General features: G+C 43.8%; 1 protein-coding gene across 1 annotated transcript in view; it reads left to right on the top strand.

The window, feature by feature from the left end:
• The first annotated feature begins 6640 nt into the window (after window positions 1-6640).
• LOC127221876 (myosin-IIIb-like) overlaps window positions 6641-21821 on the top strand; it is an 81434-nt gene continuing 66253 nt past the window's right edge. The window contains exons 1-3 of the mRNA XM_051183841.1: window positions 6641-6687; window positions 12191-12275; window positions 13118-13214. Coding sequence (XP_051039798.1) covers window positions 6641-6687; window positions 12191-12275; window positions 13118-13214 — 229 coding nt within the window. The remainder of the gene's footprint in view (window positions 6688-12190; window positions 12276-13117; window positions 13215-21821) is intronic.

Here is a 21821-nt window from a genome sequence, read left to right as displayed (position 1 = left end):
AATGGAAAACATAGGAAGTTTGCACATTTCCTAATTTTATTTCATTTTCTCTGTTTAATTAGAAGAGAAAAAACTAGCAGTGTTTAGTCCCAAATTCATTTTGTGATTTGCAGCAGCTGACTCTTACCTGTGACAAAACAAATCTACCAAGCTATTTTCCATCTATATTGTCCCAAGTAAGTGTTGGCCATGAAATGTTAAAGGCAATGACGACGCAGTCTCTCTGCACAAGTCTTAGTCACTGGTCTGATTTGTCCCCTTGATCAGGAGATCCAAGAGTGGCTTGCATTTGTTCTTTTTGTCTCAGTGGTTTCAGTGGGGAAGAATGTGATGAAGAGACAGAGATTGTGTGAGTGTGTGACTGGGAAGTTAGATAATAAACAGGCCCCCCATAGTTACAGCTCTAGTGACCAAGATCAACACAGTCTGGACGTGGGCAGGAGTAGCCTTCCTGTCTGTCCCTCCCCAGAGAGCCCTTTGTGTCAACAAGCACAGCCAGCCTCCTGGATGGCTCCCAGGTCTCAGAGTGGGGCTATCATTTTTGTTTGCTTTGCAAATATCTTAATGGGAAGTGGTTCAACACCACCTATGGGTTAATCTGAGGGCTTCTGCCTGGCAGCTGTTGACTCTGCGAACCACATGGCTACTCTCCGGTGGAGGGAGCCGAGCTGGCGTTCTCTACCCAGTGCCAGGTTGTGGTTTCTTCTTTGCCTCTTGGATTTGCAGACTGGCAGGAAGCACCTTGTTGCCTTTTATTTTTAGTTTGCACCTCCTGGGAGGACGAGGCTGCTCTTGTCAGAGCCAACTGTGCTTTTGCTCCAAGGCAGGGTAATTGTTGAAATTATTTTCACTCTCCTTTTCCCCCTAGGCTTGGGCTTGCAGAATCTGCTGTTTCTATTAAGTGTGGTGAGGGTGTATTGTGGGAGGGTCTACTGGGCCAGCACACAGGGAGCCCCTGGGGAGCCCTCAGAGAGCTGCAGTCTGGTCTTCACCTGGGATCTGAAGAACTGGAGAGCTGTTGTACGCCTGCAGAATCCCACTGTGCTACTCTGTCAGTTCTGAGGAAGTCCAGATGTAGCTTTTGTACATCTCAAGGATCCAAGCATGCTTCCCAGAGGGCCATGACCAAGCCATGCCTCTCTGGATCTGTGGCTTTCTGTCAGTGACACAAGCCATTTCCTTCTCCCTGCTTCCCTCACTGGGTTCTGGGCAGGGTGAGCCGGCTCCCGTGCAGCGGGGTAGGGAGTTCACAGAGAGCTACACACTTGGAGATAGCTTCCAAATGCCGTGTTTGCAAATGTGCAGAAAGGTCAGATTGCTCAGTGGGTGAGCTGCCCACTTGCCCATACACTTCAGCTTGCAAAGTCTTGTGGGGTTTCTTTCATATACACTCGAGGGGTTGCTGCAGACATTGATAGAAGGAAAAGAAGGTGTAAGGAAGTTCATCGTTGCACTTAAAATGTGAAATAATAAATGTAAATTTGATGATTGAAAAATGGACATCACTGCTCCAGGCAAGAATCGTGAATGGGTGCTAAAACTAGCAGGTGAAAGACTAGGGAATGACAAGCGATTTTCACAATGCCAGGGTAAATCCCCCACAAGAAAACGGTAAAGGGACACAGAGGAACCTTGCAGAAGCCACTTTGACCAAATGATAACATCACAGTGATGGGGCCACCAGGCCGCATGGGCTTCCTGGGAAGAGCATCTTGTCTCTGCATTTCTTGCCAAATGAGCATGACCTGGATTGAATACTGAGGAAGCAGCAGACAGACCCCGACAGAGGAGTCTGTTGGAAGATAACTGGCCAGTAAGCTACAAAACAAAACAGAGAGGGGACTCAGCTCTCCCAGATGGAAGGAGACGTAATTAGACGTGATGCCTGATCCAAGTTACCTCTGCTACAGAAGTTGTCACTGGGATATTTTGCAAAATCGGAACACCATAGAGTAGGTCATAGAATCTCACTAATAATATGCCACCACACTTTGGTAAGAGAACACACTTTGAGAAACAGACACTGGAGTAGATAAGAGATAAAGGAGGGTAGGGTTCCTCCAAAGGTTCAGAAATAGTCAGTGTGTTTGTGTCTATCTGTGCTCGAGGTACTGTGAAAAACAAAGACAAAGCCTGCACTGGAAAGGTCTGCTCTTCCTCCATCTCTTGTAGAAATTTGGAGCGTAGTCAAAATAAAAAGTTACAGTTAGAACACAAGTCAGTTCCCCTTTGTCTCTCAAAGGCATCAGTTTCAGTCTTTTCAGATCCATAACTGGCTCCATCACCCTTATCCATCTTAAGTACGGTGTCTAAGTTCTTCCAGCGTCTGGTACCATTGTTGGTTTGTTTGTTTAAAGATGGAATCTTTCTAGATAGCCCGGACTAGCCTGGAACTCACTATGTAGACCAGACTAGCTTCACACACACAAAGATCTGCTTGGCTACTCCTCCAGTGTGCTGGGATGAAAGACCTGTGCCACCATGCTTGGTGCTAACTCAGTTCTTAAAGAGCTAAATCTACAGGTTAACCTGTAAGCTACTTCAAGACCCACCTCCCAAATTGGGCGAGGAGACATGTGGCTGTAGTCCCGGCTACTTGGGAGGTGGAGGCAGGAATGTTTCCTGTGCCTAGAAGTCCAAGACCTGACTGAACAACACAGTGAGCTCCTTTGGAAGGCATACATACTGGAGGAAAAGCAGAGTTGACACAAAGGAAGCCGCTTAGAGGCCTCATCGTTTGCCCCCCTTCCTCATTTCTGCATCTAGGGATTTCTCTCTCAGAAGTAAATGAAAAGTTTCTACACCCTGATAAGCCACTCCACCGATGCAGCAATCCAAATCAGACCAAATCAAACCAAATTAGAAAAAGCCCATGTTTAACATTCCTGGATGGCTTTCCAGCCCCCAGAGAGGATATGGGAAAAAGAGACCAGAAAACCACATGTCTGTTTTCTGGGGGACAGTTCAAATACCCTGTGGGAGTGGTCTTGAGCATCTCTGGGGAGGGGCTATCATTTGACAGATTTTCTGAGGTACAGCAGGGTTTGGAGGGAGATGGGGAGGGGATTTAGGGTGGGACCTTCACCAAAACAGTAAATAGTACGTCTTAAGCAGGAAACACAAAACTTTATTTAAAGTCTGAGTTTTGTTTCTAACTTCTGAGCCTGCACATCTTTGATTCAATTCCTTAAAAAAATCAATAGTCTTCCCCTCCCTAAAAACACAGATGTGATCATTTTCTCCCAGCTCAGCAGGGTTTTTATTAATATCTTACTGATGAAGAAAAGGAGGTGTTGATTTCACTTTGGCAAATGGAAGTACAGAGTGCCCAGTTACATTTGACATTTATGAAAGCAACAAATACTTTTCCACATAAGCATGTTATAAGAAGTATCTGAAAATACTTAAAGAATTTATCAGTAGTTATCTGAAGTCCACATTCGACTGGCTATCCTGTATCTTATCTGGCAACTATAGCCCAAGTAGTTTGGAGCTAATTATGAACCATGTGTATAGCATAAGCAGGCATCCTGACATGTACTCCTAAGCCTTTACCAAGTGCTTGCATGCTCCTCTAGCTCTGCCTGCCATAAAACAGCTTCTTTCACCCTTTAGGAATCTTGGAAAATAAATTCAGAGTTACCCATTCCTGCTTATTTACTAAGGTTTTGACTCAGCTCTCACTTTCTGTAGCCATTTAATCTACTCGAAGTCTTTCCTCCAATACTTTCTGTCACCTTCCTCTGCTTTTACTTTCTTCTTGGGCACTTCTATTTAACATCCTGTAGTTTTAATTGCTGCCTGCCTATGTTGGGAATTGGGTTCCCATCAGAGGAATCTCGGGCCCCTTTATCTCAGTGCCTAGAATAGTGGAAGACTAATTGAAAGGTATTTGTGGGTTGCACAGATGGATGGATGGATGGATGGATGGATGGATGGATGGATGGATGGATGGATGAGTGGGTGGATGGATGGATGGATGGAGTCTAGAAAGCTATTGAAAGGCTTGTATTGCACAGGTCATACATATTACTCATATGAAATCTAGAAAAGGCTTGACACCAAGTCAGAGCCTAAGCATGTCATGGTGTACATTCCAGATACAAAATAGGTGTCAAGGCCAGCCAGAGCTCAAAGGGTACATTATGGTATAGTGAAGCTTCTTTTAACCTGTTCTCGAATATTTTTCAGAACTTAATGTTGATTGCACCAGATGCCAGTCATTAGGATACAGTGGGATCTGGTGCAATCGGCATTAAGTTGAGAGTGAGGCTCTGTGGCATCCAGACCTGGTTTACTTCTGACTCCGACCTGTGTTGCTCACTCAGATCGACAGTCTAGCTTTCCCTCCCTGGTCTGTGAAATGGGGATGTTCGGGGACCTAAATCATCAGCTGTAGTTCGAGGATGAATGAGATGATCCCACCAAGTCCTCTGTACTCCCCAGGCAACAAAGAGGCTGCTTCTGTTGTTGCCTTGGTCTCTGGTGACCCCCCCCCCCCGCCCCACCCCGGTGCTGTATGAAGCCTTGTTCAGCCTGTGCTGCCAGACCGGGCCCCTCAGACAGACAGTGCTGCAGGGCGCAGAGTCTCTAGTCACTGTTCCCATTCCTTTCCTTTCCACAGCCAGAGGCTGATAAGCCCAGGACAGCTTTCTGAGTGACTGTCAGTGCAGCGTCTGTCACTTGTCCAAAAAGGTACCTTTTTCATCAGGAGGAGGAAAAGCTCGGGCCTCAGGCCTCTACAGGGACAGCTACCTGTGACAGAGTAGTGCAGGAGAGGGGAGGAAAGAAAAGACTGCGAACGCCAGAGGCTCACTGCGGGAGAAAAGCAATAGGGTAAACAAATATGATTATCTGTAAAAGCCTCCTGGGATTCAGGAAATGAGCCTAAGTCTACAAACCTAACTGGCACCGACTTAAAGCAGAGCACTCTGAAACATTTATCAGCTCACGGAGTCCTTCAGATGAAGTAGTCCTTGAGCCATGTTCCAAGACAGAAAAACAAGTATTTCAGAGCAACCTCATATCAACATGTTTAAGTGCCATATCCAGCTCCTTTCACAGCGATACTCACTGGAGAGGGATATGAGATGTGTGCTTCGGTGCTTTTAGTGAAAGTGCTGAGCTATCCAAAACAAATGAGAAAATAAAAACAAAAGCCAAGCTGTGAGGTGCAGTCCTCCTGGGCCCCTGTTTGTCCAAACGCACCATGTTAAGTTCTTCCTCTTCTATCATGCATTTGTAGTTGCATGATGTCATACATTAAAGCTCATGACGATGTTTTCCTCTTTATAAATGACGGAGAAAAATGTCAAGCTACCGGTTTCTGGCAAAAAGCGTATGAAGATTAAAAAGACTGATAACAGTACCTTTCATTCGTTTGTGGCTTTCTAGGGGAGAAAATGATGTTGTAGTTTAAAAACTTAGAGTAGAAAAAGGGTTTTCTTACCCTTAGTCCCAACAACTTCACACCAAACATTTATCTTGGGGAAATAAGCAATTTAGAACTCAGAACCATATCCACCTAGTATTCAATGATCCCTTATTCATAATGTAAGAAATGGGCACTATGTATGTATGTATGTATGTATATGTATGTATTTATATTAAAATATATGATTATTCAATTCACTTGTGCTAATCACACAATGCAACAGTGTACAGCCATAAATAGGATGGTGTAAGAGAGAAGTGGACACAATTTTAATATTAAAACTGGTTACCCAGTTCACTTATGCCAGCCACTCAATGGAAGATTGTACAGTCATAACTATGATGGCAAGCATGTATCTTTGCATCTGTGGGCATTATACAGTTTTAATATATAAAATATGCACAAAATTGTAAAAGGAAGGCTAAAATGCTTATATGTCATGGCTAAAATAGTCCCGGGCCACTAGTTTGTTTTATTTTCCTTTCAGAGTTTTGTATGTGTTTTGATCATATTCGTCTCCTCCCACAACTCTTCCCCACCCACCCAATTTTGTATTCTTAAAAACAAACAAACAAACAAACACCCCATCAGATTCAATTTGTGCAGCCTGAATGTTCTTGGATGTGTCCTCTACTGGAACAGCGCTGACTTATCAGAGACCAGGCTTAGAGAAAACTCTCTCCCTCTCTCAGAAGCAAACAGTTGCCAGTACCTCCATGGCTAGAGGTACAGTTTCATTTCATGCTTGAGTTCCATCTCCATGCTGGGATTTGGTTTGCTGGGCCACTAGTTTTTAAAATATATGTTCAATAGGTAGAAAAGCACCGGAAAAGATACACATCAGGATGTTAGCTTTAGCTAGGTGTGAAGATTAGTCTCACCTCTATCATCTTCTGCCCCTGTATAAGAGACAATACAAAGGGACTATGATTCACTTTTCATCACAGAAAATAGTCTTTAATCAGAAAAGGGGGGGGGGGAATAGGAAATATTTTTGCTACCTGGTCTTTTATTCATTTATTTTGATCAGAAAAGGAGACATTGATGTATTTCCATAGGTTAGTGATTATGGAGATTCAGATGCTGGGTTCATAACTGTCCCTTAGATAAGAAATAACGCCAGAGCTGGTGAACTCTCCAGTAGGAAGAACTGATAGCTCACAAGGCAAGAGACTCTGGTATTAGTTAGGGATTTTGCTCATCACTATGACCAATCAATCAGCTGATGAGAGCGAGTCCCTTAAGGAGGAAAGGTTTGTTTGGGCTTTCAGTTTGAAGATGCAGAAACACGATGTCAGGAACAGGATTGTGCTTACTTACATCTTGGTGGACCAGGAAGCAGAGAGATGCTAGCATCCAGCAGGTTTTCTCTATTTTCTTTTGTTTATTCAGTCTGGGACTCATGGAATGGTGCTACCCACATTCAGGGCAGGTCTCCCCTCTTTGGGAAAGTACCCCTAACACACACCCATTATTGAGGTGCCTCGTTAATGCCCCAGGTTAATCTAATTAAATTGGCCATGGAGGCTAATCACAGCATGGTGCTTGCTGGCTTTTGTGCTTCCCCCTTGATCAGACCCCACCAGGTTTCCTCAGTAGCTGAGGTACAGATCTTCAACTCATCTGAATGCGAGACCAGGCAAATCATTCACAGAGCCATGTTTTCAATGGTTCTTGCATTCAGTATAGCTTGTAAATGCAGCAGGGGGCCTCAAGCTCTACCAAGCGTTTGAAAGGGCTCAGGGGTTAGACGTGGAGACAGAAGGCTTCTCAGGATGACTTGGTGTGCATGAGAGGTGTCAGCAGATTTCACTGGGGATTGATGGGAGCATACTGGAGGTGGGAGTGGTCGTGATGAATGGTAAAAGTAAAGCATCCTTTACATCTTAATGTTTTAATTTTTGTAATGAAAGATTCATTCATGCATGCATTTAGATGCTTACGAGTTGAATGCAATGGTTTGTGCTTTAAAAAACAGATTTTAACACCTTCTACTATGTGTGTTCAATGCTAGTGAAACACATGAGGCAAAGGTAGGCAATACCACCCCCATGGAACAAGTCGGGAAACAGTAGCGGCCGTGCTGGGGATGCTGGGTGCCCTCCACATTATACCCCCAGCTCTTGGAGAGGTCTTTATTCCTTATTAAAACTAAATAATGGAGCTGGAGAGATGGCTAAAAGGGTAAGAGAGTTTGCTATGCAGGCATGAAGACCTGAGTTCACATGTCAGCCCACACACAAAAAACCAAGCATGGCTATGCATGCCTGGAACTCCAGCACTGTCAAGGCCAGAGACGCGAGGGAGGGTCACTGGGGCTTGCTTGTTGTCAGCCTGGCTTCAAGTTCAAGGAGAGATGCTGTCTCGAAGGCATACAGGAGAGGACGATAGAGCAGGACGTCTGTTGCCTTCCCCTGATCTTTGTGCGTCCATGTTTACTGCTCTGGTTGGCAGTGTGAACCTGGGAGAGCGGGGCCTAAAAATGAGGCAGACTGAAGTCTCAATCAATAACCAACTTTATTCAGAGCATCAGACAATTTATACTCCGAGTTGAGTCACCTGGGTAATGTGTTAATCACAAGGAGAAGCCACAGGCCGCAAAAACATGTTTCTCCACAGAGGCATATGAATAACAACAGCCGAAGTAAACTTGCTCCTATCAGCTACACCTGGGAGAAACCACACAAACACACTCCATTTTTTAAACACACTCAGTTTTTAAGAAACTGAGACCACAAGACTCTTGTCTTATTTTCTTGGAGTTTTCTCGAGGCACTCAGAATTCTTCCAGGACTCTATTCTTGGATTGCCCCCCACCCACCCCACAGGTCCGTAAAGAAAACAGTGTGGTGCATATATCTGAAACCTACCTCCCGAAAGGGTTATGGAGGCCTATTCTGTTCATGTTTAGAGCACCATGTCTGCTGGGTTGCTTAACAGCTGCTCCTTGGGAAATTGATCTCCTACTAAGAGGCCCTTTGGTCCCATGTCATCAAAGGGACAGGGACAGTTTGCTAGTTATGTCTAGTAATATTTCCTCCCAGGGCTGCCATGTGAGAGACAAGCTGGACAGAAATACTCCCGTGTTTAGAGTCAACAGGGACTATGTGGCTATAACCTGCTCTGCTTGGAAATTAGCATATGCTTTCAAGTGTACAGCACTAATACAGGTCTTAATTTGTTTAGGCCCCAGTATGTTTAAATTGATACAAGGTAAGACATACTTTTCAAAACACAGTCAAAATTAATAAAAAGTACATAAAGAAGGCAGTTGAAATGAGGCTTAGGAAGGAGAGACTCAGTGGGCATCCGGTGTGTGTATTTCAACTTTCATCTAAGAAAAGACAGTAACAGAATCTAACCTGATACATGAAAAGACCAGCTGTCAGACAAGCCCAACGATGAGCCCTACCCTCTAAGATCACCTTTCTAACTCTGCTGTACCTTAGGCCCCAGAGGATATTGACCAGCTAGTGAAGGACCAAATCTGGTCCAATTTGCTGCCCCTTATAAAAATCACACCCCAGCGTCCTACTTTTCAAATATGACCCCCTAAGTTTGGTTAGTGTAACTCCCTCCGTTACCCCTGTTCCATTATTCCTCATTGAACTGACAAATTGAATTTCAGAGGCTGTGAAACTGAGGCCCAGACCCTAGCCCACAGTGACTTCCCACTGTGTTACTACCAGTACAGCGTGACAGAGCCAGCTGGCTTCAGGATCTTCGCTGCAGAAGAAAGATGCCAGGCACTCTGGGGAGAACATGCGGAGAGCCAGTCTCTGCACTGCCCCCCATCCGTCACATGAGAGAATTTTTTTTTCCTTTTCTCCAAAGTAGATTCCTAAAAGAAGGGTTCTCAGTGGTGGCTGGGGTTTTCCATCCCCACTAGATCATACAGTTAAATGCACCAGCTGTATGAAGCCTGGAGGCATCTGCAGGAGATACTAGCCATGTTTCTGGGAGGCCCAGGTGCCCTGGGCACGTTTGGTGAAGGTGGAGCTTCATAGCCCTTTGATGACAGATTCATTGATTTGTGAATCTTAACAGAAATTGAAGACTTACTATTTTTTTTAAAGCAACTTTTGTGTTATGTGTGTGCAGATTTGAAATGGAATGTCTTGGGCTGGGGAGATGGCTAAGTGGATAAGGGGCTTCCTGTGCAAATGTGAGGGTGGATTTCAATCCGATAGAACTCACATAAAACCCAGGCAGGCAGGCTGAGAAAGACGGGACCCATGGAACAAACTGACTGGCCAGACTCACCAAATTAGCCTACTCCAGTTCCAGTGGGAGATCCTACCTCAGTGAATAAAGTGAAGAAAGGCCAAGAAATACACCCATTGTGAACCAGTGGCCTCCACATACACACAAACACACATATGCCTATACACATATGATCATACACATGTTCACAAACACTACACATGTAAACATGCAAAAGAAACAAGCCAATGTCATACTTTGAAAATACAATCAAACTTTCCCAGGTTTCCTGCACCTTATTGCCCAAGCTAGGAGCCAATCTAACACATTGTATCACAGCAATAGATAAGGAAGACACATGTTCACATACATTCATAAACACAAATGTACACATTTAAAAAAAAACAAAACAAAGGAGTTAATGAAATCACTGTGAAGGAGTCAAAGCAATGGAACTTCTAAAGAAAATTAGCTTGTGTCATTCATTTGTACTTAATTAATTTTGTGCTTATGTGTCTGTTCATGTATGTTTATGTGTGTGCATATGCGTAGAGGCCAGAGATCAACATCTTTAATCTCTTTTCCATCCTTTTAAAAACATTTATTCAAAGCGTATTTCTTTACTTGTGTGGATGGATGTATACCACATGTATGCCTAGTGTCCTCAGAGGCCAGAAGAGGATGTCAAACCCCTTGAAACTAGAGTTAAAGATATTTGTGAAACTAGAGTTTCCTCTGGCAGAGGAGAAAGTGCTCTAAAGCACTGCGCCATATCTCCATGTCTCCAATCCACCTTATTTTTTGAGGCAGCTCTCCCACCAAACTTGGAACTCACTACTAATCCAGCAAGCTCCCTGGATACTCCAGTCTCTGATTTGCTAGTACTGAGATTACAGGTGCACAAGTTCATCCACACCTGGGCCAAACTCAGAACCTGATGCTCTTATAGCAAATACTTCACCAACCAAGCTTTATCCTCACCCTTACTTGTCCCATTTTTTTCAAAAAGCAAGATGGTGACTGGGAAGATGGTTGGAGGACAAAGCACTTTCTATGCAAGCATGAGTATTGGAGTTTGGATTTCTAGAACCCAATAAAAGCTTATGTATGTATGGTGGATGCTTATAATTCCAGCACTCAGGAGACAGGGACAGGGAATCCCTAGGTGGGCTGCTAACTAGACTAGGCAAAACTGGCAAGCTCTAGGTTCACTGAGAGACCCTGCCTTAGTACACAAAGCAGGAAGCAATAGAGGAAAATACCTGACATCACCTTTGGACCTACATACACACAGTCACTAAGCATATATGTATGCCCACACATGGAAACACACACCCACACACACACACACTCACACATGCACACACGCATGCATGCACGCACACACTGAAGAAAAGAAATTCACATTGCAACTTTTTCTAAGAATTTCCCCCATCAGTACAGTGCATTATACCACACATGGGAGTCGGGTCAGGTGATGACTCTAGGGAAGGATAGTCTTTCTTTTCCTCTGTTAGAATTTTATTGTGCACAGAGTCTCTGGGAAGAAATCTGCTTAACTTTGTTGTATCAAGTACTTACCAATATATCTGTCTGGGGACAGTACTTCCTCTCCTGCTCCTCCTTTTTCAAGTTAAGTAACAGTATAAGCATTGCGTTAAGTGCATTGCATTAAGTGCCTTAGAGTCTTTCAAAGGCTTAAAGGGGGAAAGTCTGCTGATTGGCTGGACCCAGGGAGCATCATGAGGCATCTGTACTGGTCTTTGGCTTCTGAAAGGCCCCTGAGCTGGGGAGTTGCTTTGGGATTTCTACTTTGGGAAGAGAAGGAAGCAGAGGATAGACAATAGTCCTAGCCACACTACTCTAGATTTCCCCTAAAGCTCACTAGCATTTTGAAGGCACATAGAAGGCACAGGACCTTAAGTGTCCCACAGCCACTTAAGATGCTAACTTACCCTTGCTTTGTGCTTGTGACTAGGCTCAATTGTGCCAAGCTTTTTCCCCATGAAAATTTAACAGTTCACTAGCTATTAATAAGTTCTTGGTCTGGTACCCAGACACTATGATCAGTCCTGGTCCGTTTCAGAGCTTCATGTGCACTGCGACTGTTGAGGAGTGCCCTTGTAGCAAGGGCAGTCTTCTACCATGCTCCACTATGTGACTATGGTACACATTTGGACCTCTTGAATATGGAGTGTGGTAAATGCACTGAGCAAAAAGTGCAGCCTTATATCAACTTGGCAAAGCTGGCATTGGAAACCTGTAGAAACCTGTCATTAATCACTAAGTGGCAGTTTGCAGGTCTTGGGACTTTAGGTAGGCTTTGGATCTGTTGGAATACATGGAGACACTACCAGTACAATGCATTTCTTTATATGGACGGTATCCTTTTAACCAAGGACTGGCACAAGGTGCAATAGAAACCCAAGCAGTAAGTTTGCATGCCTGTTTTTGGAGGAAAGCAGTGTTCTCTATTTTTAAATAGTAATCCTGCTAAATTTTTATTGTAATTTTCAAACCTTTTTAAAATTATGATTTTTGTTGTCCTTCTAGGCATCCACAAGCCCGGAGTTCTCCAACAGGATGCGATGTCGCCTCGGGATGTGCATTTAAGGCAGCTGGACATGCCGATGCTGAGGTAACACTTCCTTTGGTCTGGTCCAAGTCCATGGGTGTGGAGCCTGTCTGTGACTGCCTGGCCCAGCCGTCCAAACATGAAACTTGTAGTGATATTTTGAAACTTTTGAAACAAAATCCTAGCTAAAGAACCTTGGTTCAGTGGAGAGACAGGGAGATACCATAAAGAGAGAATCAAAAGCCTGGAAATTCGCTGCTGAGAATAGGCACTGGCAGCTCCCTGAGGTGGTCTGCTGAGTGCCCCCTCTGCAGATGGCGGACTCTCTAAGAGAGGACCTGAGGTTCTCTGGTAGCACTTTGATAGCCTGCTTGAATTCAGCATGTGAAATGGAGGCGTCTCTCTGTGACTTGGAGCCCACAGCAGGCTTTGAAGTCTGATCCAATTTTTGCTGCCTCCTATTTGATGTTGAAAGGGTGAAATGAAGAAAATGTACAGTTTTTGCCAGTAACTCTGCTGAGCATATGTAAGATTAAAAAAACAAAATCCTTTGGATGATGCGCTTAGAAATGGTAGGCAGATTAATACCTTCCTGTGCATTTTCTTGTTTCTCTCTTAAGGATAAAAACTGAGTAAAGATGAGAATTAGCATGTGACTGGTTCCCTCTCATGACTAAGTGATTGAGGAGGGTGTCAAGGACAGAGGATGAAGTAAGTGAATGAAGTGAAAGGCACTGCAGCTTAGTTCCTAATTGCCCCAGGAGAGGACTTGAAGACACAGGGAGCATGCAAATGTGAACGCCGCAGTCAAGAGCAAAGGTCCCTTAGTTTAATGGAAAGCATGTCCTTGAGGCTACTTCATCAGAGGATAAAAGTGACATCTCTCGCACTCCATCTTTTGGTAGCTCCCAGTTGCTGGAACGGAAGTATCATCTTCTTGGATGAATCACAGTGCCCCAGCTCACCAAAGACTGAGCCCCTGTGAAGATGCTCCCAAACGTGGTAAGGATAATATTTGGAATGCATGAATTTTGACCTTTTGTGTGCTGGTGTATGATCCAGTGAGTTGTTTATGAAGGCCTATCTAGAAGTCAGGACCCAATTAGATAGTAAGATGATGTAACGTTAGCAGGAAGCCATAAAGGCTGGGAACAATATTCATATTTTAAAAGTAGCAGTTTACACCTGGTGGTGGTACAATCCTTTAATTGCAGCACTCAGGAGGCAGAGACAGGCAGAGCTCTGTGTGTTTGAGGCCCTTCTAGTCTACAAAGAGAGTTCTAGGACAGCAAGGGCTACATAGAGACACCCAGTCTCAAAACAAACAAACAAACAAAAATTAGTAGTTTAAGATGGACATGGTAGTACAATCCCACTTTGGAAGCAGAGGCAAGAAGCTCAGGATTCATGACCAGCCTTGAATACACAGCAAGTCTGAGGCCAGCCTGGGCTGCATCAAGGCTCTGCTTCAAACAACCAAATTCATACATTCGTACATACGTAAGTGGTAGCAGTTTACCTCCTACTTGTGTGCTTAGACGGATACCAAGGGCTGTACTTCCCTTGCAAAATCCTGAAATTCAGAAACCATTCCAAAGCTTGTTGTGCTAAAACAAAAAGAAACATCTAGATTGCAGCAGAGTCCATCATGGACTTGGAGAATACTTCTGCACCCTGGTGGCAAGGCCATTTACCCAGCCAAAGACAGACGCCTCGCCGCTTATCTTTGGTGTCAATGAATTCTGGTCCCTTTTCAAAATCCCTTGCTATGGGATGTGGTAGATGTCAGTTCCAGGCCTGTGGGCAGCTATAATTAGTGCTTGTGGAAGATAAAGCACAGAACATGATTATAGAAAATATTTATGAACAGATACATTCTTGGTTCAAGGAAAGAAGTCTTGGGGCTAGAGAGACTGGCGGCTCAGCAGTTAAGAACACTGATTGCTCTTCTAGAGGACCTAGGTTTGATTCCTGCTCACAACCATCTAAAACTCCAGTTCCAAGGAATCTGATGACATCTTCTGACCTTCATGAGCACTAGGCACATACATGGTGCATGTACATACATGACACCAAGCATTCACTTAAGATAAAATGATAATATGCAAAAAAGGAAGTAAGCTCTCCACTTCAAATATGGTGGTTGTCAGACTCAATGTCAACCTGATCTGTTTTGCTGAGGAGAGATATAGTTAATTCTCATCCTGCTCCAAAATTCTTCCTTACCTTTTTTCAGTCTGTGAAAATGCAGGATAATGTGAAGTGGGAATGAGTTGAGTATGCCCTATCCTCCAGCCCACATGCACCCTTAGCTACCAGACAGAATGTGTGCACTGTTGTAGAGCCTTCCCCGTGGTGAATGCAGTAGACGATAAACCTTCAGATGCAGTGCTTTCTCACATCTACGCAGTGTTCAGGAATGTGGTCATGTTCTACTTTACGATACATGCAGCCCCTGGGCTGTAGACATAGCTTAGTCAGTTAAGTGCTTGGCTCACAAGCATGAGGAACTAAGTTTGCTTTCTCTCCAGAACCCAAATAAAAACACTGGGCTCAGATGAGGATCCCCAGATCTGATCCCTATTGTCTAGACTAATTGGTGAGCTCCAGGTGGATGAAACACTCTGCCTCACAGGAGGTGGACAACATTCCTGAGGAAGTCACAGAAGTGTTCTCTGGGTTACACGTGCACATGCATCACTTCCATGCATTAAAAGCAAATAGAATACATAGAATTCCCCCCAAAATAAAATAAGTGTGATTGAGTAGCTGGAAGCACGGGTTTAAAGTCAGGCCTCTCAGGTTTCACATATCTGCTCTGTGTAATGTTAACCAGGTTATATAATATATCGCTAACTTTTGTCATTGTTTTGATAAAATGAGATACACATTTTGATAAAAAGCCGGGTGTGGTATGCATGCTTTTAATTCCAGGACTTGGGAGGCAGCGGCAGGCAGATAGATCTCTGTGGGTTGGAGGCCATCCTGGTCTATATAGAAAGTTCCAGGTCAGTTTTGAAACCCTGTCTCAAGAAGAGAAAACAAAACAAAGCAAAACAAACAAACACATCTCCCAACAGAGAGCAACTTAAGGGACAAAGCGTTTATTCTGGCTCACAGTTGAAGGTGAAACAGTCCACAGTGAAAGGGACGGCATGGAGGCAGGAGCGAGGGGCAAATGGTCACACAGAATCCACAGTCACGGTCTCTCCTTTTTCTCCCATTTTACTCAGCCCCAGACCCCATCCCATGCTATGATGTCACACACTTTCAGGGTGGCTCTTCCTTCAGTCAAACCTCCCCAGAAACTCCCTCAAAGCCATGCCCCACCCCCACATGCACTTTACTAACACCCCCTGCACATTTTAATCCAAAGTCATCAACAGTGAGAGGAAATTAACCATCACACAGAACAGCCCTACTGCACTGAGAGGGACAGCAACTATGAGAGGAAGGCCGAATGGGAACCAGTGAGCCAGTGCTTCAGAAGGGCTCATGGCAAGGGGTGCTCAGGGGCTGTGTTGACCTGCCATTTCTGCAGAAGTACTCAAGTATGGGTGGCTGGTGGAGAAACCCAGTTCTTGATGGAACTGAGTTGTGATGGAATCGTTCACAAGTAAATGTGTACTGCATTTCTAACCATAGGTGTAAAGGGGACCTGTTGGATTACAGTTACCTTCCTAGTCTTTAGAAATATACTTCCTAAAGTCACACTTGCTAAGGAGATGGAAATCTGGTGTTTAGAAATGGTTCTTCGGTACTTCCCTTCCTTTCAATGGAAACAGCTGTATCTTGGGTCAGTTGCCATCACTATCATTTCCCTGTCTACTCATAAAAATGGCTTCCACCCTAAGTGGTTTCCTGGCTCTTTACCCACCTTTAACTCTAATGCACAGAAGTCTAAGCAGCATTTCTAAAGCGTGACTCTGCCAGGGCCATTCCCTTCCTCCACTCTCCAGTGTTTCCCCAGCTGCCCCCCCCCCATCAATTCTGACTTCATCGAAGGTTTCCTGTGCTCTTGTGCTGGTCTCATTTCCGGCTCTCTTTCTCCCTCTGTGGTTCAGAGTCCCTACGCTATCCTCTTCCCTGTGTATTCTTTCTCTCATGGCTTTGTGTTGTCACCTCTACTCTATGTCAGAATCCCCTGTGTTCTTCATAGTCCATGATGATCCCCTATTCTGTGCCCTTTGACTCTGTATCTAGTATTCCTCTCATCCTGCCTTGTGTCCTAGCTGTTTCCATACTTGTGGTCCGTTTTAGACTCTCTGAGGATCACAGTTTATGGATCCTGGGGGTCAAACCCAGACTTCACACTTGCCTAGGCTTTATCACTGAGCCACATCCTCAGCCTCCTGGAGGACGTTTCTGAACTGATTTCTGGTGCATCTAAAGCCATGATGAAACATAACAGAAGCAAGAAGGAAAGGAAACTACATGAGTAAGCAAGCCATAGAAAAGACTCAGATGCTAAAAAACATTGGAATAGAATTCAAGTCTCCTGCAATGTAGCTATAATGTCATGCTGACTAATGTTCATTGCCGACTTGACTAGATTGAGAATCACCATGCAAACAAACACATGTCTTAAGGTATGTGTCAGAGGCTGTTTCCAGAGAGGTTTAACTGAAGAGGCAAGATTACCCTGAGTGTGGGCATCACCAGTTCATTGACTGGGGCTAAATAAAAAAGATAAAGTGAGCTGAGCATCAGCATCTGAATTGCTCTGCTTCCTGACTGCGAATACAATGTGAGCAGGCAGCTCAGGCCAGCTACCGTGACAACTATGTCCTCAAACTGTGAGCCGAACGAAATAAACCCTTCCTCAAGATGCTCTTACCAGATTTCAGTCACAGCAAGGAGGACAGTTACTAATAAAAACCACACTTGTAGGCTAGTTGCTATGATACAAGTAGTTTCCTTCTATTGTTGTTGCTTGTTTTTGTTTCATATTGAGACTGGGTCTCCCTCTATAGCCCAGGCTGACCTCCAACTCATAGATATTTACCTACCTCTGCCTCCTAAGTGCTGCGATTATGTACTATCATGCCTTGGTAATTCTCTGTCTTTGACGGTCCTTTCTTTTAACCTGGTTGTGTGGGAGGCAAGAAGAAAATACTGTGATCTTTACCATTTTTAAGGAAACAGCAGAGACAAGCAACTTTCCTTTCTGACTTTTGGGACTGACACCACTGTTCCTGAAAGGCTCTGGTGGGTCAGGGACAGGAAGTAGACCCTAAGTGCTCAGTCTAGAGTTCTAGAGCAGCCATCACACCAGCCTATAAAAATGGGACTTGGATAGGGCCCTTAGCTAAAGAGTCCAAGAACTGTCTCCAACCAGCCCATATGCACTTTTATACATTGCTCAAATAGAGAAGTACGTCCAGAGTCAGGCGCCATCACTTTGTAATTAGTACATTCAGTGGCATACCTAACAGGATTGTGTATAAGCTCTAACCCTAACCCTACATATATATAAGCTTGAACTGATTATTACTCTTTAAAGATATGTTTCTCAGGCATTTGTTTTTCTCATGACTTATTCATATATTTATTTTAAAAATTACTATTAACACTTTCTATGTGCCAGAATCCGTCTTGGGTCACCAATTTTCTGATTGTTTTGAAAGTCCTGATGTTTGTTTGTTTTTAATAGACGGCTTTTCTGATTTGCTGCCTGGTAGTTTTGTGACATATAATTAAAAAGAAATCCTAGAAAAACAATCACCCACTGACAGCAAACTGATCTGAACTTTGTCTAAAGTCTTCCTTTCAATTAGATTGCTCTGAATTCCTTTACTAATCTAGTCAGGCACCAGGAACACCAGTCAGCCTGAAGACTGAGTGTTACTGAGTGACAGTCCCATTCCTGATCTCCTGTGTCCTGTGCTGGCAGAGGTTTGTTTGCCTGTGTTTTGTAAATATAATCCCAACAGAGTTCTCCACACAGCAGCCACTGTCACCTTGGTTAACCCTCACTGAGGCCTCTGTCCAGCTTTTTAAAGGAATTTTTCAGTGTCCCTGACAAGAGGCAGGGTTTCTTACGTGCCTACATTGAAGAGAAATTTGAGGGATGACCAAGGGACAGAGTCTGTGTACCTGGCCAGGCCTACCTCCCTACCCAGGGTCCACAGTGAGATCTGACTGTGGAGGAGGCTGGAGGGAAAGTGACAGTAGGCAACTGGAAGTCATGGAGAGCATCTTCCAGACTACCACTGCAGAGGCCACAAGCTCCCTGTCTTAGTCACTGTGTGGTCACTATGAAGAGACATCCTGACCAAGGCAATGCTTATTAAAAGCAAAACAAAAACACAGTATTTTGTGGTTTTTTGTTTGTTTGTTTTTGTGTGTTTGTTTGGTTTGTCAAGACAGGGTTTCTCTGTAGCTTTGGAGCCTGTCCTGGAACTGGCTCTGTAGACCAGGCTGGCCTCGAACTCACAGAGATCCACCTGCCTCTGCTTCCCAAATACAGGGATTAAAGGTGTCGAAGCCACACCTCTTAATCCTTGTAATCCTATCAAACAGTTAGTGATTAAGCATTCAAATATATGAATGTAGAGGGGCCATTCTTATTCGAAACACCATACTCCTGAAGCCTTCCACAATCTGGCCTTGTCCCTGCCCCGCAGAGACACTCATTACAAAGCCTATGACATCATTTCTGCCTAGATTGTTCCTGCTCAGCCTTGGCTGTGAGAGTTAGGTTGGGATGAGCTTTCTGTCACTGCCAAGTCCTGGCATTGGCCCCAGACATCAGGAGCACAGCTGCCCAAGAAGACGAGGTGGTGCTGTGTCCTCAGCTTCTCGGACTGATATCCACAGCAGAACTGAGAAATGAGCCCAGAGAGACTTTAATTTTAAGTTACGTGATATCTTAAGTAATGCACGTAGACTGCCCTTTTAATCTTAGCCTCCTACTTTATTTCATTTTAAACTCAACTTTCAAACCAAACATATAATGGTTTCATGGTAGAAATGGAGTTATAGTTAAATTGGGCATAATACTTTTTTCTGCTTTTGGTGTGTGTGTGTGTGTGTGTGTGTGTGTGTGTGTGTGTGTGTGTTCGAGTGTGAGAGAAAGAGATCGACTTGCTATGTAGTTTTAGTTACTTTTCAATTGCTGTGACAACATCATAACCAAGGCCACTTATGTAAGAAGGCATTTAATTTGGGGTTCATGGATCCAGAGGATTAGAGTCCATGGTCATCATGTCAAGGAACATGGCAGCAGGAAGGGAGGCATGACCCTGGAGCAGTAGCTGAGAGCTCACATCTGATCCACAAACACCAGGCAGAGAGAGCTAACTGGGAACGTCATGGACTTTTATAACCTCAAAGCCCAGGTTAGGGTTAGGGTTAGGGTTAGGGTTAGTGACACACATCCTCTAACAAGGCCACACCTCCTAATCCTTCCTAACTATTCCACTCACATCATTCAAACATATGAGCCAAGGGGACCATTCTCTGCCTCCCCAGTGCTGGGACTAAGGGTATGCACTTTCCCACCAAGATATTGCTTCTTAATAGGCTTTGAGTCATTTTTGTTTGTTGTTTCAGGAACACTGAGCAGAAAAGTACATAATTTCCATATTCCCCCCCCCCAATATTCCTCATTATTGACATGTTCTGGGGCTTCCTTGCAGTTCACTGAAATGGCATGTGCTTACAATGCAGCACCATAAAAAGCGATTTTTGCCTCCATGTGATCCATTTGAGAGCCAGCGTCGACATGCTAGTGTGTGTTTCACATCCGGGTTCACTCTATGTATTGTGCATTCTGTGGGTTTGGCAAACGTATAAGGGCAGCTAGCTATCCATCCTATGACCTAGAACAGTCTCACTGACTACTAATTTCACCTGTCCCTCTACCTATTCTTTCCTCCCTCCTGGTGCTCAAGTCCCTAGCAACCATCGTTCTGTTTTCCAGACTGTCATACAATGAGAACACAGTGCACATCCTTTTGAGATTGCTTTCTTTCACTTACCAATGCTCACCTGAGTCTGTTATGTTTTACCATGGCCCTATAGCTTGCTTGCTTTGATTTCTGAGTGCTATTCTGATTTACAGTTGTATCACAGTCTGTTTATCTGTTTCCCAGTTAAGAGACCTTAGTTGTTTCAGGTATGGGCAATTACTAGTAAAGCTACTATAGACTTTTGGGAGAGCTTTGGTATGGAAGAAAGTTTTTGACTCATTTTGGCCAGTACTGGATTATGTGGCACAAAAGATGCTTTGTTAGAAACTGTCAAATTGTCTTCCAAAGTGACTATAACCTAGCTTAGTTTCCACAATCAATGCATGAGAGTCCCTGTGGTCTGAATTGTTTGCCAGTATTTGTTTGATGTCATCAATACCTTGGATTTGAGCCATCTATTAAATATATAGTGGTATCCAACAGGATATCATTTTAGTTTGCAATTTCCTGCTGACCCGAGGACTGGAACATCTTTTCACATGGTTAGTTACCATTTATTTACCTTCCTTAGGGTATGTCTACTCAGATCTGCTAGCTTTAAGTTTGTGTTGTTTGTTCTAATTGAGTTTTTGTTTGTTTTGTTTTTGTTTTTTTCTTTTTCTTTTTTTATGAGACAGGGTTTCAATATATAGTCCTGACAGACCTGCAACTTGCTCTGTAGACCAGGCTGGCCTTGAACTCACTGTGAGCCCCTCCTGCCTCTGCCGTAGTGCTGGGATAAAGGTGTGCACCATCACTGTCCAGCTTCTTACTGAGTTTTAAAAGTTCTTTAGCTATTTGTATACTGGTTCTATGTTAAATATATAATTTCCATATATTTCCTCCCAATCTGCAGCTTGTCTTTTGGCTCTCTTAATACCATCTTTCCTAGACTAATAATATAATCAGAGAGAAAACTGTTCTTAGCCACATGTGACTCCCACCTTGGCTTAGAAAATGATATCAGATGTCTGTGTGGAAGCTGAAGTCTGAGGGCCACGTTAAGTGTAATATCAAAAGGATATGTGACCAGCCTCACGTACTGCGGAGAGGCAAGATAAATGTAATCCCAAATTAAATAAGGGTGTGGGACACTTGGTCACATGACTGTGTGTAGAGCCATAGAAAAGTTTTCTCCTAATTTTCACTTTTGTTTGTCCCCTTTGTGTCATAGTTTTCTTTCTGTTGCTGTGATAAACACCATGACCAAAAAACAACTTGAGAAAGCAAGGCTTATTCAGTTTACAGGTCACAGACCTGTCAATCCTACAGACATTAAGTAGAAAGACCACCTATCAAAATCACCATGGCCAAACAATTAGCTAAAGCAAGCTTTTTTGAATTTGTGTACACAGACTGTCTCTTCCTTAAGGCAGAATTCAAGAGTCAGCACTGGACATGGGTAAGATAAGGGTTTCTATAGTTCAGGTGTAGGGGGTTTCTGAATGGGGGATTTGGCAGGCAAATAGGCGGAGTTACAGAAGCAGAACATAACAAGTTGGTCATAACAACTTCCTAAAACAAAGACATGATTGCAAGGTAGTCATAACAAGGTGGTCATACAAGGTGGTTATATAAAGTGGTCACACAATGTAGTCCTAACAAGATAGTCATACAAGGAGGTCATAACAAGGTGGTCATACAATGTAGTCATAAC

Source organism: Phodopus roborovskii, unplaced genomic scaffold (assembly GCF_943737965.1).
Source record: "Phodopus roborovskii unplaced genomic scaffold, PHOROB, whole genome shotgun sequence".
Lineage (NCBI taxonomy): Eukaryota > Metazoa > Chordata > Mammalia > Rodentia > Cricetidae > Phodopus > Phodopus roborovskii.
This window is presented reverse-complemented; position numbering and strand designations above follow the sequence as displayed.